We start from the raw sequence: 14,449 nt of genomic DNA, 5'->3' as shown, positions 1-14,449 counted from the left end.
TCGTAAGTGCCGCTCCCCGATTTGTTGGAGCGAGGTGGGAGAAGCTCAAATCACAGGACCCGAACTTGTTCAAGAGACAACTGATAAAATCGCCAAGATCCGTGATCATCTGCTGACTGCCAGGAGCCGACAGAAGAGTTACGCAGATCGTAGGCGAAAGCCTCTCGAATTTCAAGTTGGTGATCTTGTTCTCCTCAAAGTGTCGCCTTGGAAAGGTGTTGTCCGCTTTGGGAAGAAAGGTAAGCTTGCTCCTCGTTATGTTGGTCCATTCAAGATTCTCGCGCGTGTGGGAAAAGTTGCCTACAGACTTGACCTGCCGCCCGCGCTCAGTAATGTGCATCCAACGTTCCATGTATCCAATCTCAAGAAGTGTTTAGCTGACGAGAACCTTCACATTCCACTTGATGAAGTTCAAGTTGATGAAACTATGCATTTCATTGAGAAGCCTGTTGAGATTATGGATCGCGAGGTAAAGCAAACCAAGCGCAGTCGTATCCCTATCGTGAAAGTTCGTTGGGAGTCCAAGCGCGGAGCCGAGTTTACATGGGAAAGGGAAGATCAAATGAAGATCAAGTACCCGCACCTGTTCTCTGCGCAACCTACTTCGAGATAAATTTCGGGACGAAATTCCTTAAAGTAGGGGAGACTGTGACATCTGACCCGATCCGACCCGACCCAGGTACCCGTTTCTCTGACCCGATCTCTTTCTTTTATGATTTAATATTTATTTATACTTATATTTTACTTTTAATAATAATAATATACTTTTTCCTTCCCGCCTCTTTCTCTCTCTTTCTTTCCGCCGTCCCGTCCCTCTCCTCTCTTTCCGCCTTCTTTTCCCTCTTGTCGCCGTCCCGCCCTTACGCCTTGTTTCCCTCTTCTAACTCTTTGCTTGTCCTTTGTTCCTTCCCGCCTAAGGTTGTCTGCGCAGCTCCACGCGCCAGACTCCCTTACAAGGAATCCTGCGTGAAGACCACCTGTTTCAGCGATACGCGAGACGAACTCTTCTCGCAGCGCGTTAAGAATTGAAATTCTTCTCGCAGCGCGCTAAGAACGGAAGTTCTTCCCGCGACACGCTAAGGATTTGTAGTTCTTCTCGCAGCGCGCTAAGAATCGTAGTTCATCCCTCGACGCGCGAAGAATTATAGTTCTTCCCGCGGCGCGCTAGGAATTTTAGTTCCTCCCGCGGCGCGCTAAGAAATGTGATTCTTCCCGCGGCACGCTTAGAAATGTAGTTCTTTCCGCGACGCGTTAAGGTTGGTTCTGTCTGCCTTCGCGCTCGCGCTCTCTTGACCTTCTGTGTCTGCCTTCGCGCCTCAGCCTTCTCGCGCTTGACCCTTTAGTCTAGTCTTCTGTTTAATTCTAGCCGTTTGCTTTTGTAATGTCTTTTCTTCTGAGCTGTTGACCTAACCTATCTAATGTCTGAATAGTTACTTTCGGCGCAGCATGCGTACCAACCCCATTGGTTGGTAGAAAAAGTGACTGACATTATCTTTTGAGATCTGCTTTTGCCATGCTTGACCAGTACCTTTATCTGACCCGCCCATGCCTTTTTACTGTTCCCTGTCAGCTTTATCTTGCCTCTGCAGCTGCCATATCTTTCCATATCTTTTGCTTTTGGATTCTTATGCTTTTTGATATCTTTTGCTTGATCCTGTTAAAGATCTTTTCCCCTTTTCTAGGGATTATGTCTCCTAGGGTTTTCCTATAAATAATAATAATGTTTTAACACTACACACACAAAACACTTAATCTCTCCTGTTCTCTTGCTCCTTGCTCTCTCTGCCGCCTTCCTCTCTGCCTCCGTCTTCCTCCCTGTTCTGCCCTGCTTTTCCGGTAATATATATATATTATATATAATAATTTACTTATTAATTATGCTAACTTATAATCAAGACTTAAAGCAAATCATTAAAACAATAATCTTAATTATAGGTTAACTTGTGCTTGTTTAAAGTTGGTTCTTGCTTTATCTTACACCGCATCGTTTATCAAGTGAGTAATCTCGTACCTAATCCCTTTTTGCTTTTAATGTTTTGGGATGTTCATGTGTTCATACAAACTTAGAGTCTTAAACTTGTTTATGAACTTTAGTCGCGCAGTATCCCATGTGTTGAGGACGTAGACTTGGCTGTTATTTGTATGTGTGGATCATTAACCGTCTTGTCGGTCTATTCCGCAGTTTTCATGGTACCATTAGATGAACACGGGAGAACTATCGTTTATGATTTTCTCTTTTGTTACACTTGCACAGTTAGTCTTGTTTGTGAGCTCAATTGTGAGCACTGGCAGTCTTGTCTCTTAGAGTTGGTCCCGATCTGATTACACCCTTGTTGAAACCCAGACATACACATGTTGCGCGCAGATTTATTGTTATCTATGTATTGTATTAAACTTGATTTCTCACCAACACGCAAGTGTTTGACGTTTATTTTAACACATGTTCAGGTTTGCAGTAGCTGTTTTGGAGCTTGTGGACACGTAGGAAGTTTTTACTTTTGGACCTAGAATTAAAATGTATCAAGACAAGTTAATGTTGTTTGAATGTTATAATTTATAATATATTGATTTATGTTTGATTTATGTTCTTTATTTTCCCCGCTGCGCGTGCGCGATAAAATGTGTATTAATAAATATTGACACCAATAGTGTCGCGAGTAATGAAGCAATATGTGGCGCCCCGATGTATAATCCGCCTTTGGTCGGGGTGTTACACCATGCCGCCCATCAAATAACCAGCCAACTCCATTGTAGAGTCAGCGGTTTGAGGCAAGTGAGACCTCACCATGTCGCGGATTTCCCACGGCAATCCCCATATGTATCTCGTGACTTTGCTGGACTCAGGGTTAACCAGCTGGGGAACAAGGCGACAATACTCAAGGAATTTAGTGTTGTATTCCCGAAGATTTGTCCCTACGACCTTATGATTAAGGAATTTTGTTTGGATCTAGTTAGTTTCGTGCATAGGAAAAAATTTTCCCATCACCATGGCCTTAAACTCTTCCCATGACAGGCCATACATCACGTCTCTTCCTTTACTCATCAATAGCGCATTCCACCATTCGTGCGCTTCACCCTTGAACATCAAAGCAGAATATTGGATATTTTCCTCCTCAGAACACTTACTCGTGATAACAAGAGTTTCCATCTTCTCGAGCCACCTCACGGTTATAATGGCTCCTTTGTCACCATGGAACTCTTTCGGTCCATAGTACTTAAAATCCTTGTACGTACACCCACTCACTTTTAACTTTTTAAACTTTTGTCTAACACCTTCGTCGGCATTAGACCCATGATCACTCTCTTCATCACGGGTTGGTTTAGGACGGGATCTTTCAGGTTTTTGAGAGGGATGAACATAAGGATTAGCAGTTCGAGAATGTCTAGATTGTCTAGATTGAGATCTAAACGCAGATTCTTCCCTAACAACATCTTTAATCATCTTTTGAATTTTATTCATATATTTCTCGGGATTTTCCTCATCTCGCTCGTTTTTGGGGCCTTTCCCCTTGTCTTTCATTTCTTTTTCTTTACGAGCATTCTTGTTATTATTGTTACTTTGATCAGACATCTTTTCTTTTTATCTTTTTCAAGTTAGTCTGAAAATTTTAACAACGTTTCTTTTAAACACACTTTTTATTTATCATACATTCATATATATATATATATATATATATATATTTTACAATACATATACATATATATATCGTTCCCACGATATATATATAACTGATCCTATCATTACATAAGAACGTTTCATACGTTTTTTATTTATACACATAACATACAAAAACTATTTTACACATATAGCTTCACATCGTATTCCCCCATCTTCATTCCTTCAAGAACTTTTTCACAACCTTCGTTAGTTTGTTGCACTTACGAATGAGTGCTTCTCCAACTTTCTTCTTTTTCTTCTCTTTCTCATCTACCTTCTTCCTCCAGTCGTCAGTCTCATGCAATGCACGATCCAGATGTTCCTCGTACGACTGCGGGACTATGTTGGGGTATCCGTACTGCGGAGGTGGGTCACGATAACCCAGTGTTACCATTTCGTAATGGTTTCTCGGTTCCGGATACGGAACGTAAGTCTGGTCAGATGCAAGGTAGAGGTAGGTCTTGGCAGCTTGGTTCCGCTCACGAATTTCATCGGCTTATTCTTGAATTGAAGGAATTCTCCCTTGAAATGGCGGGAAGCTTGTCGAAGCTTGGTTCTTTAGTTGTTCCAAATATTGAACATACGGATCGACGGAACCGTAGCTTGGATTTCTGGAAGTGAGTGATCCATTCATTGAGCTTGTCATCTCGTTAAAGTTATCAGGATGCTCTTCCTCCATTTCTTCCTCGGACTCCTCCACAGGGACGGACCTTTGATATCGTTGGGTTGCGAGTTGACTTCGTTCATGGTGGAGCTTCCAGTAAACCATCGGCATGGGTCAGAATGACACTGCATCCAGTCGGAGGATGGGCTTTGTGGTTCTTCCTTTACGGGTCGGTTTGAAAGGAAGGTATAGGATGGGTGTGCATTTGGGAAATATCCAGTGGGATAATTTTGGGTTCTTGTGATGGTTGATAAGTGGGAATTTCTGAGGGATGATATGTCGGTATTTCGGATGATTGATACATCGGCATGGTTGGTGGGTGATAGCTGGAGTGTCTTGGTGGTTCGACTTTTGGCTTTGGTGGACTATCGGGTATGTTTATCGGGTAATGCCTACTTCCGGGGTAATATAAGGGTTTGGACAAGTCTCGTTCCACGTCTTGATCAAAGAACGCTTCATAATACCCATCGCTCATGTTGTCTTCTGGGTAAGGTTCGGCTATACCGGCTTCCTTGGCTTTGCGAACAAAATTCTCCATAAGAGCTTTGAATGACATCTAACAATTTGGGTGGTTTAGAATGTAGAGAGGGATAGAAAGGTTACCAGCCTATCTTATCCTTAAAACAAATAATCAAATAGTTTACTATACTTGGATCGAAGCTTGGGTATTGTTTTATGATACCCAATTCGCTAAGATCGATGGCTCTGATACCAAGCCTGTCACACCCCCATCTAGGGCCTAGGAGTGCGACCCATAAGTTGGTATCATGTTTGTAAATAAATCAGAGTTGCGTTATGTTGCGGAAGACTTATAAAACTTTAAGGATCGAAAATGTAATTTATATATATTCAAAAGACGGGAATTATAAAATACCCGTTTAGAGTTGTTAACAAAAGATGACTTGTTTATGTTTACAAACCACCATGTTAAACTTATACAAAAAGAATCCGAGCCATCGGATATTAGTACTTCGTCATTTCCAAGCTCTAGCTTTGTTCACCTGCAAAATGTAATAAAATACGTCAGCAACGAATGCTGGTGAACACGCTGACGCAAAAATATTTCTTTTACTTTATTACCCCTCGAGACTACGCCTGCCTCGGCCCAACGTGGTTTAGGAATAACAAAGTCAAATAACACATTATAAATATGAGCCTCTACGCTAGGTCACCTCAGCAAACACCGCAACGTTTGACTTAGTTAAGTACCCGTAAATATACACAAAGGTCGTACTCCCTGCAGGAGAGCATCCTACGACCAAGGGTGGTGCGATCATGCCCATACATCGCATAGTACCACCTATATAAGGATCCAGACATACGTATACCACAGCCTGAGGGCTAGGTTTATACCCTTTATTTATAACGGTTTTAGGAACACATAGTTCCTTGTAAACAATTTCAAATAACAAGTTTGACTCATTTTAAATAAGTAAAAGTTTGGGGGCGTATTCACCTTGTCTCTTTAGGATCAGCTTCACTCACCGTCCAAGGGTCTTACCCTTTCTTTATCTCGTACCTATAGTACGAGTATAAATATTAGTCGGATACACGATCCGGATTAAGACCTTTAGTCTTATATCTCAATCCTCGATTGAACCTTTAGTTCAATTCTTATTTACTTGAAAACCTTTAGAAAAGTAAATTACGTTTCTTCTTCTCCAAGAAACGTAATCTTTTTCTTTTATTATTTAAGAATACTCTTTATTCATTAAATAATATTTCATAACAAATGATATTTACATATATACTTACACACATATATACGTATTCAACAATATTCATAATCATGCTTTCATTTGTTTCTTTGTTATGTTTTCTTTTATTTTCTTTTATTTTATCGAGGTATCGAGTATATCCTCGACTTAAGGCTTAAGCCTAGAATATAATATTAAATTATATTGAATTCGATATTACACCTAACCTTAAGTGGCGTATAGAAACTCTAGAGAATTGAGCAGCACTCCGATGCCGCTTTACTTTTCTCGATCAACTTTGATATGCCAACTTTAACACTCTTCGGTATGTCTTTCGGGACTCTTTGCCATAAAAACGCCTTCTTGATAATTGAGGGTGGAGAGTGGCACAAACTTTGAGGAAACGATGTACACAAACAAGAGATCGGGGCACGCTTATCGAGGCAAATCGATTATACAAACTTGGAATTCTAGTGAGAGGCTAGAGAGAGAGTTGAGAGCTGTGTTTGGGATGCTTAGAATGAGATCCCATGGCTGCTATTTATAGACGAAAAATTGGCTCCCATCGCGCCACGCGATAGGTCCCTGGGCAGGCCTATCGCGTACCGCGATATAGGCCTGATGACGCAGAGGGTAGGGCTGCCACGTGTCGACACGTGGCAATCACCGCTCCACGTGGCAACACGTGATGACATGTGGCGGCAGTGTTGCCACGTGGTGACACGTGGCAGCACATGGTGCCACCGTGTGCCACGTGGCACACGTGTCACACTATGTCAGACTCTCCGTCGAGATACGCGATGGGGGTCTCTTCTGACTCATCGCGTAGCGCGATGGGTCAGGAAAATCAGAAATTTAATTTTAAACCCTCAACTTTGGAACTTGGCAATTTTTGTCCCTAGACTTTGGAAAGTTGATACTTTAAACTCGAAATTTTCATGTTGTTATAAAGGGCCCCCCGACCTTATGTTGATACTCCGTCAAAGCATTTTCCATGACTTCCGCGTCCGAGACACCGCTACTCCTATGTCGATTCATCCAAGAGTAAACCGTATGAAAAGCCAAGCATTTGGTGTTTATGTCGCCCCATTTCGCCAGTAACGAATCTTTTTCTCGACGTGAGTCCCCGCCAAGCTCGTGGAACAACTCTATAATTTTGTGCCAAAATACCCTCATTTTTGATAGTTCGCTAAAAAAATAAAAAATTACAAGTTTAATGTTTGTTATAAGAAATTTAAAAAACTATATATGTATTTTAAAAACCTACCGCATTTGGCATCTTCCGATATCGCGCACCAAGCACGAGCACAGAGTACGCACTCGTCGATACTCCACGGTATCACCGTCTTTTTAACCCCAATTTCGCTGGCGGACTTCTTTCCGTATTTTCTCGGAAGTCCGCGTTGGCTCGAACCGCCTACGGTCTCCGGGACGGGTTGTGTCTCCGACACGAACTCGACCTCTGGTTGGGTCTCCAGGACGGGTTGGGAACCCGAAACGGCAGAAATGTTTGTCGTCGGGTTTTGGAAACCGGGCAACACATTTGGCATAGAGTTTTGTAGATATGCAATGTACGCGGCCATTTGCGGGTCATACATATGCGGGACGGGTACGGTTGGCGTCGGGACGGTAGATTGGTTCGGTTGTGGATTTTGGTTACCTTGACGGGCATATTGACCAAAACCGAGAATATTTTGGTTGTTATTCGGAAACATAATGGTATAAATATTTGTGTAAAAGATATAAATTGACAAAATGGCAAAACTGGTCCTTTATGTTTTCATGGTTTTTCAATAGTCGTCATTTAGCAAACTTAATGACAGAAAACATCACTTATGTTCAAAAAAACATTGCACGGTTCATCCTTTTTACTAACGAGAGTTAGTTTCTCTCGATAAATCCAGTCATGTGCACCTCATGTGAGGGCAACTTAGTCTTTTTACCCTCTCAGGTGTCATTTGTGTAGTTGACTTAAAATCTTGGGCTTTAAATAAATAAAAGTATTTTTTCTTTTTAACCCATCTTCTTTCACAAATATTCATAACCCACCATTTTCTTCCCCAAATATCCCATCCAACCTCAGCCACCACCCATCATCATCATCCCATCCAACCTCCCCTCTGTCACACTCTGCCACCATTAAATCTGGTCATCCGCCACCCACAACCACCATTACTACTCATCGCCGGCCGTCTCCACCCACAGCCACCATTACTAGTCACCGCCGGCTGCTTTAGCCCTAAATCCACACATTAAAAACCCTAAATCCACAATACTCTTCAATCCTCATAATTACAAAATCAAAAACCCTAAAAGCCACAAACCACCACCACCATTCTACAACTCCCTTCTGTTTCATCTCGCCGGAACCCCGGACATGGTCGAAATCACCTAATCCAACAAGAACCCTAATTTTTATTCCCTAATTACTCGACGATTTGCCTCTGTCAGATTAAACTGACAGGGGATTTTTGTTCCTTAGATGATTTCGACCTAAAACACACAGCCACCATTACCAGTGATTGTCTTGACGGGGTTTCGGAGTTGAGGTGAGTTCCAAATTCAGGCCGAGGTTTTTTGTTGTGGTGGACTGGTGGGGTTTTGTTGAGGAAAAAGAGTGTGGTGGCCTATGGTGGTGGCTGTGACTGTGGCGGCGGAGGAAGTGGCGGGTGAGGCTCGAATCTTTTGGTTGCCAGAAAACGAGAGGTGAGAGAGTGACTTTGGCAGGTGGTGGTGAAAGTGGCCAGGAGAGAGAGAGAGGTGAGAGAAAGAGATGGAGAGAGAGAGAGTGAGAGTGTGTGTGTGTAATTTATATTTGTAATATAATTTTTTTTTATTAAATAAAATTTGAAGTTACAAATATACCCTCATGTGCATTACACATGACCAAATTTAACGAAAAAACTTATCTGAGTTAGTGTAAAAGGACGTAACGTGATACATTTTTGAAACATAGAACATGATTTCTGTCATTAAGTTTGCTAAAGGACGACTATTGAAAAACCATGAAAACATAAAGGACCAGTTTTACCATTTTGTCGATATAAATTGGTATAAGAGTGGAAGGAATGTGTTAAAAAAATGAGTTTGGTTTGTTTATAAAGTATAAATATAATTAATATAATTTTTTTTTAAAAAAACCCCAACGGCTCTTTTTTTGATTTGTGTGCCATTTCATCGCGTTTTGTATATAACGCAGCCAAAAAAAATATCCCAAAACGCAGGGGGGCGGTGTACCCCCCGCGTTATCCACCAAAACGCGTGTGGCAACGTTGCCACTATACTTGGTCTAAAGGTGCTAAATAAAAAACTAGGGATTCTGAAGGGTCTATTCAAGAATATGATTTCTATTTGTGGTTAACATTTTAATTAAATAACACAATTTTTTGCTACTCACAAGATTCGAATTCTAATCACATGAAAAATAGATAGTTTTATTTAACACTTTGATACCGTAAGTCGTCAAACCAAATATAGGTGACTAACTTGGTGGGAATATTAAATGTATAAAGTATTAGGACATTAATTTTAAGGACTTCCGAACTAGATTTTTCAAATTCTTGAATGGAAATGGATATTTATAGCAAAGTGGGAAGAAAATAGTTGTAAGTTGAGAAGAATGAAGAAGATAACCATTTGGGGGATTAGTGACGTCATGAAACATTACTATGTTACGTGTAAAGATAAAATAAATGTGCCTATTTCTACTTCCTACTTCCTACTTCCTAGTGCTATATAAAAGAACTTGAAATATGAAACGCATGTTAATCAAAATAGCATCAAAACTTAATAAATGTGAATTACATAGGTGAAATTGGTAGGTCAGACTGTTAGTTGGTGTCGTGTAATATTTCATCATAAAGACAGTTGGTTAATAACACGTAAATGAATAGCTTATGCAAGATATATTTAAGTCAATATTAGGAAAAACAAGTCTGGTGTGCAAGTAAAGTAGATAAGTGAAATAGAATGCGTAGATAAACTGTAATTTTAGAGATTTTCAGCCTTAATGTTTATAAGTTTTCGATATATTACAATTGCATTTCACAATCATCACCTTTTTATATAATTATACAAACCTTTAGTTAAACTTTAAAAATGAAAATTTTAGAAATATAAAAATATGTAAATCAAAACAGTGTCAAAACTCAATAAATATAAACTACATGCATGAAAATGTTGCGTGAGTTGTTATCGTGTATCACAGTGTACCGTCATAAGAAGATGAATTGTTGATAATACGTAAGTGAAAAATTGATACACGTATAATTACAAAAAAATTTGTTTTACATGCTTATAGAATATGAGAGATCTAGAATTTATAAAAATTTTAAAGATAAAAAAACTAAAACACAAAATTAAATAGATCAAAGTAGCATCAAAACCTAATATGTATGATCTACATGTATTTTTCAAATTGTAGATATTATAAAAACTGTTATAGTGTGTTACAATGTTTCATCATAAAAAGATAATTTGTTGATATCACATAACTAAAAAAGCTAACACACAACATGATGACACATATCCCATTCATTTAACCCAACAATAATCATAAAACATGTATCTTTTACAACTTATTGATTATGACCATTTCATCATATTTCCATGTTGATTGAATGCAATGCAACCAATTTTGCCTTTCTTTATGTCACAAACATGCATGACTTCTCCTCCATAGACATTTTCTCTTCTTGACAAATGTACCACAAACAACAAAAGACTCTCTCTCTCTCTACCCTCCACTATTTTTAGTCCATTTGATTACCTAAGCACAATCCACTCTTCACCAAGTCCCCTTTTGACCCTTTTCACTTTTCTCTTTTTGAACCTTATATATACATTATACATACATAACAGTAACTTATTATTATTATTATCATTATTATTATTATTATTAACTCCCCATTTAAGAGGGAACTAACTAAACCTCTGCCATTTCTATAGCCTTTTTAGAAAGAGAAAATCATGCTTCTGTTCTGATGCTACAAATAAAGAGCATGACCCTTCTACCTTATTAGCTTTTCTAACCTACTCTCTTCTTCCATTATTCAGAAATTTGAATAAAGACTGTTGTTATTACCTTATGGCTGTTCAAGCACAGTTTTATTCTGATCATAATAATAATAATAATAATATTAATAACATGGGTTGCTCTAATATGCCTCAAGATTGGTGTTACATGTCTAATTCATCTCTTTTTGGATTTGGAGATGAATATCAACAAGACCAAGGGTTTCTTGATTCTCAAAAGGTTGTGAATTTTGATTCGGGTTATCGTAAAATTGGTTCGGCATCGAATTCAAGAGGAAATGGGATGATTGAGTTTCAAAATCTGTCTTGTGAGCTTGAGAGACAAAGGTTAGAGATGAATTGTTTTCTTCATTTGCAGGTTAGTTTTGTTTCTTTATTCTATTCGTGTAATCGTAAATGAGTCGAGCCAAGCCAGGTCAAGTTTATTTTAACGAACTGAAATGATGAGAGCTCGACTTGGCTCGTTTATTATTTAAACTTTTTAAAATTGTAGACATGAATATACAAACTAAAAGTAATATTTGTAACATACACGTAATGTGTACTTGTGTAGAATTTATAAACTACAAAATTCATAATTTATACACACAAAATTTCAATTTATGATTTATATATATTAAATTTTAGGTTTTATCTTTTTCATAATTTTATATATTAAAAATTTATGTATCAAGACAATTTTCATTATTCTTTATAACATTTTGCATGTTAAAAATATCATGTGTGTTAATTTAAGTTAACAGGCTAACTAGCGAGTCATGAGTCAACCTTGGCTCGAGCTAGGCTAGCTTGTTTATAGATTGAGTTGGTTGGGCCCTGTCAAGCCCAGCCGCCCAGGCTGACAACCACACAATTAATACCCATTTTTAAAGGTGGCCAAAATATCATTTTTACTTATTATATTATACATATATAAAATTAATTTAAAACTTTATAAATGTAAACTTATTACACAATAATTAGCATATACATTACAAAAAAAAAAAATTTTTTAAAATATCCAAGAGGGACCCAAAGTTATGTTTTTATCTATTACACGGGTTCTCCGAAATCTACTGAGTAGTTCAAGCGAGTCGCAAGCTTTTTGAACAACCTTATTATTTATGGACATATTTTAATTTTCTTTTTTTAGTGTTTTTACAACTTGTGATTTGTTAAAGCAGAATGAGAAATTGAAGGCTGTTTTAAATGAAGAAACAAGAAAACGAGAATTGATCTTGATGCACAATTATGAATCAAAGATGAAGGCGATATTCTACGAAAAAGACGAGGTTTTAAACACCGCAACAATAAGGGCAAAAAAGCTTCAAAATTATGTACTGATGGCTGAAAAAGAAGCCAAGATTTGGGAGAAAAAAGCCATTGAAAGTGAAGCAATCATGACAGACCTAAATAAAAAACTTATACAAGCTAGAGCAAGAACACATGAAGATGCAGAATCAGTGTGTAATGGTGATGATCATAGTATTATTAATAATCATAAAAATAATGGGAAAGAAAGACAAGAGAAGATGGTGTGCAAGATGTGTCATGTGAGGAGCACGTGTGTACTATTGTTACCATGCAAGCATCTATGTTGTTGCACACATTGTGAAGGTCTAGTGATGTTTTGTCCTGTTTGTGAAACTGTGAAAAATGGTAGTTTAGAGGTTTTCTTTGGTTTAAACTGAGGAGGGTAGAATAGTCAGAAAAAAAAAGTTTTTAAAAAAATGAAGTTATGTTATGTTTATCAGAAATATATTTTTGGCACTACTATCAATAGAAAAGATCCAAAATGGTAAAATTGTTAAAAAAATTGTGGTGTTTTGTGAAGAATCTTTATTATTGCAATTTGAACCCTTTTAGTTTTATGGCTTAACATTTTCTTTCATAAGTGTTATTGGTATTTAAATGTTGATTACCTATTATTTTTTTTACTTGTATTATAGGTCATTTAAATGTTAAGATAGATGAAAAACCGAGTGTGAAAAATAGTTGGAACAAAAGGATGATTAAAGAGAACAAATATGAGTTTGATATGTGACATTATAGATATTACGTGAGTACGTGTCATGTATCATCGTTGATTATTTATACAAGTATGTATTTTGATGATACATGCATGATGAAAAGATGATATGTTAGTTGTGTTTGCGTAGCACATCATTTACTAGGGATATTTAACAAATCATAGTTTGAATACTCGAATTAACCAAAGCAAATTATTCAAAACCTACCTGAGTCCAATTCAAAATTTGATTTGAATTGATTTCAATATAAACTTTCTGCAACAGCTATGATAGAACCAACAGGGCACACGTATAATTTTTTAGCCCCAAACGAGTTCCTACCAACCAAGTCAACCTTAGGCAAGAACGACACCTTTTCGCCTTTTGGTACCAACTACAAGTTCTTATTTAGTTATCTATGTTAATCCAAATGCTAATACAAAGTCGATTGTCAAATGATGATGTGTGTATTACGCTTATCACCTATGATCATATCTTGTGACTTGTGAGGTTCTATCATATCTTAGGGGGGACGGGGCACCGCGTGATGGATCACCCATCTCGCGTGGTGGGTTTTACAACACCGCCGCCACTACCTTGTCACGCGAAATGGAGGGGCTTTGCGTGATGGCCATCACATTGTTGATACCAAGATTGTGAACGTTGGGGTTTTTTTGACCGTTGGGAGGGGGGTGGTTATGACCGTTGGGGGGGAGCCGTCGCCGTAAGTGATGGGTCACCGGAAAAAAAACAGGGAAGAAGGAGTGCTGCGTTTTGTTAGTATTATTATTATTATATTTTAAATACAATTTACACATTTAACCCCTTAACTTTCATATTTCTTTTAAACATAATTTAGAATAATTTACGAATTAAACCTTGAACTTTTGAATGCTATAAAAATAATATAAAAGTCGGCTAAGTTTTCCGAAACGTGACGAGGCCTATATCAACCATTTTTTTGTCGGTTTTTATTTATTTATTTATTTTTGAAACATTTAATCTTGCAAAAAAAAAACAAAAAAACAAAAAAATTCCATCACACCAAACCACCACCCCTAGTAAAAAACCATCACATATGATGGATTTAGGATTAGTAATGTGACACCATTTGATTGGGTGGGATGTGTGATGACTGATGCCATCACATCCACTACCCCTGTTGGCACAATTTCTCACATTGTTCTTCAATTTCTCAACTTATCCTTATTTTGGAGGAATCTTTAACACTCATTTAATAATGATATTTATAAATGGTTATATTAATTTTTAATTTTTATATATTTGATTTGATAGTTATGAGTTCTGAAATGGAAATGGGAAGTTGTACAAGAAAGGCCCCCATTTACTTGCCTTTTAGCTGACATATATATAAGATGATTTTTATTACTCAAAGCTTTCTACAGAT

At 37.9% G+C, this 14,449-nt stretch overlaps 1 protein-coding gene across 1 annotated transcript; it reads left to right on the top strand.

Annotated features, from left to right (window-relative positions):
- The first annotated feature begins 10,917 nt into the window (after positions 1–10,917).
- Positions 10,918–12,802, top strand: LOC143535259 (E3 ubiquitin-protein ligase BOI-like). Its single transcript, XM_077029557.1, has 2 exons — positions 10,918–11,411; positions 12,217–12,802. Exons 1-2 carry the CDS (start codon positions 11,106–11,108, stop codon positions 12,721–12,723), a joined length of 813 nt encoding a protein of 270 aa, XP_076885672.1. The 5' UTR covers positions 10,918–11,105; the 3' UTR covers positions 12,724–12,802.
- Positions 12,803–14,449: the final 1,647 nt, after the last annotated feature.

The sequence above is a fragment of the Bidens hawaiensis genome, unplaced genomic scaffold (assembly GCF_021521415.1).
Source record: "Bidens hawaiensis isolate Kalapana, Puna unplaced genomic scaffold, B.hawaiensis_p1.1 tig00010461_1, whole genome shotgun sequence".
Classification (NCBI taxonomy): Eukaryota; Viridiplantae; Streptophyta; class Magnoliopsida; order Asterales; family Asteraceae; genus Bidens; species Bidens hawaiensis.
The sequence above is the reverse complement of the archived record's forward strand: the minus strand, read 5'-3'. Positions and strand labels throughout refer to the sequence as shown.

Bases quoted from the DNA above. Each gene is read 5' to 3' on its own strand.
- LOC143535259 (XM_077029557.1), top strand. From the start codon at position 11,106: ATGGCTGTTCAAGCACAGTTTTATTCTGATCATAATAATAATAATAAT. The intron at 11,412-12,216 runs GTTAGTTTTGTT...TTGTTAAAGCAG, and splicing joins ATTGTTTTCTTCATTTGCAG to AATGAGAAATTGAAGGCTGT.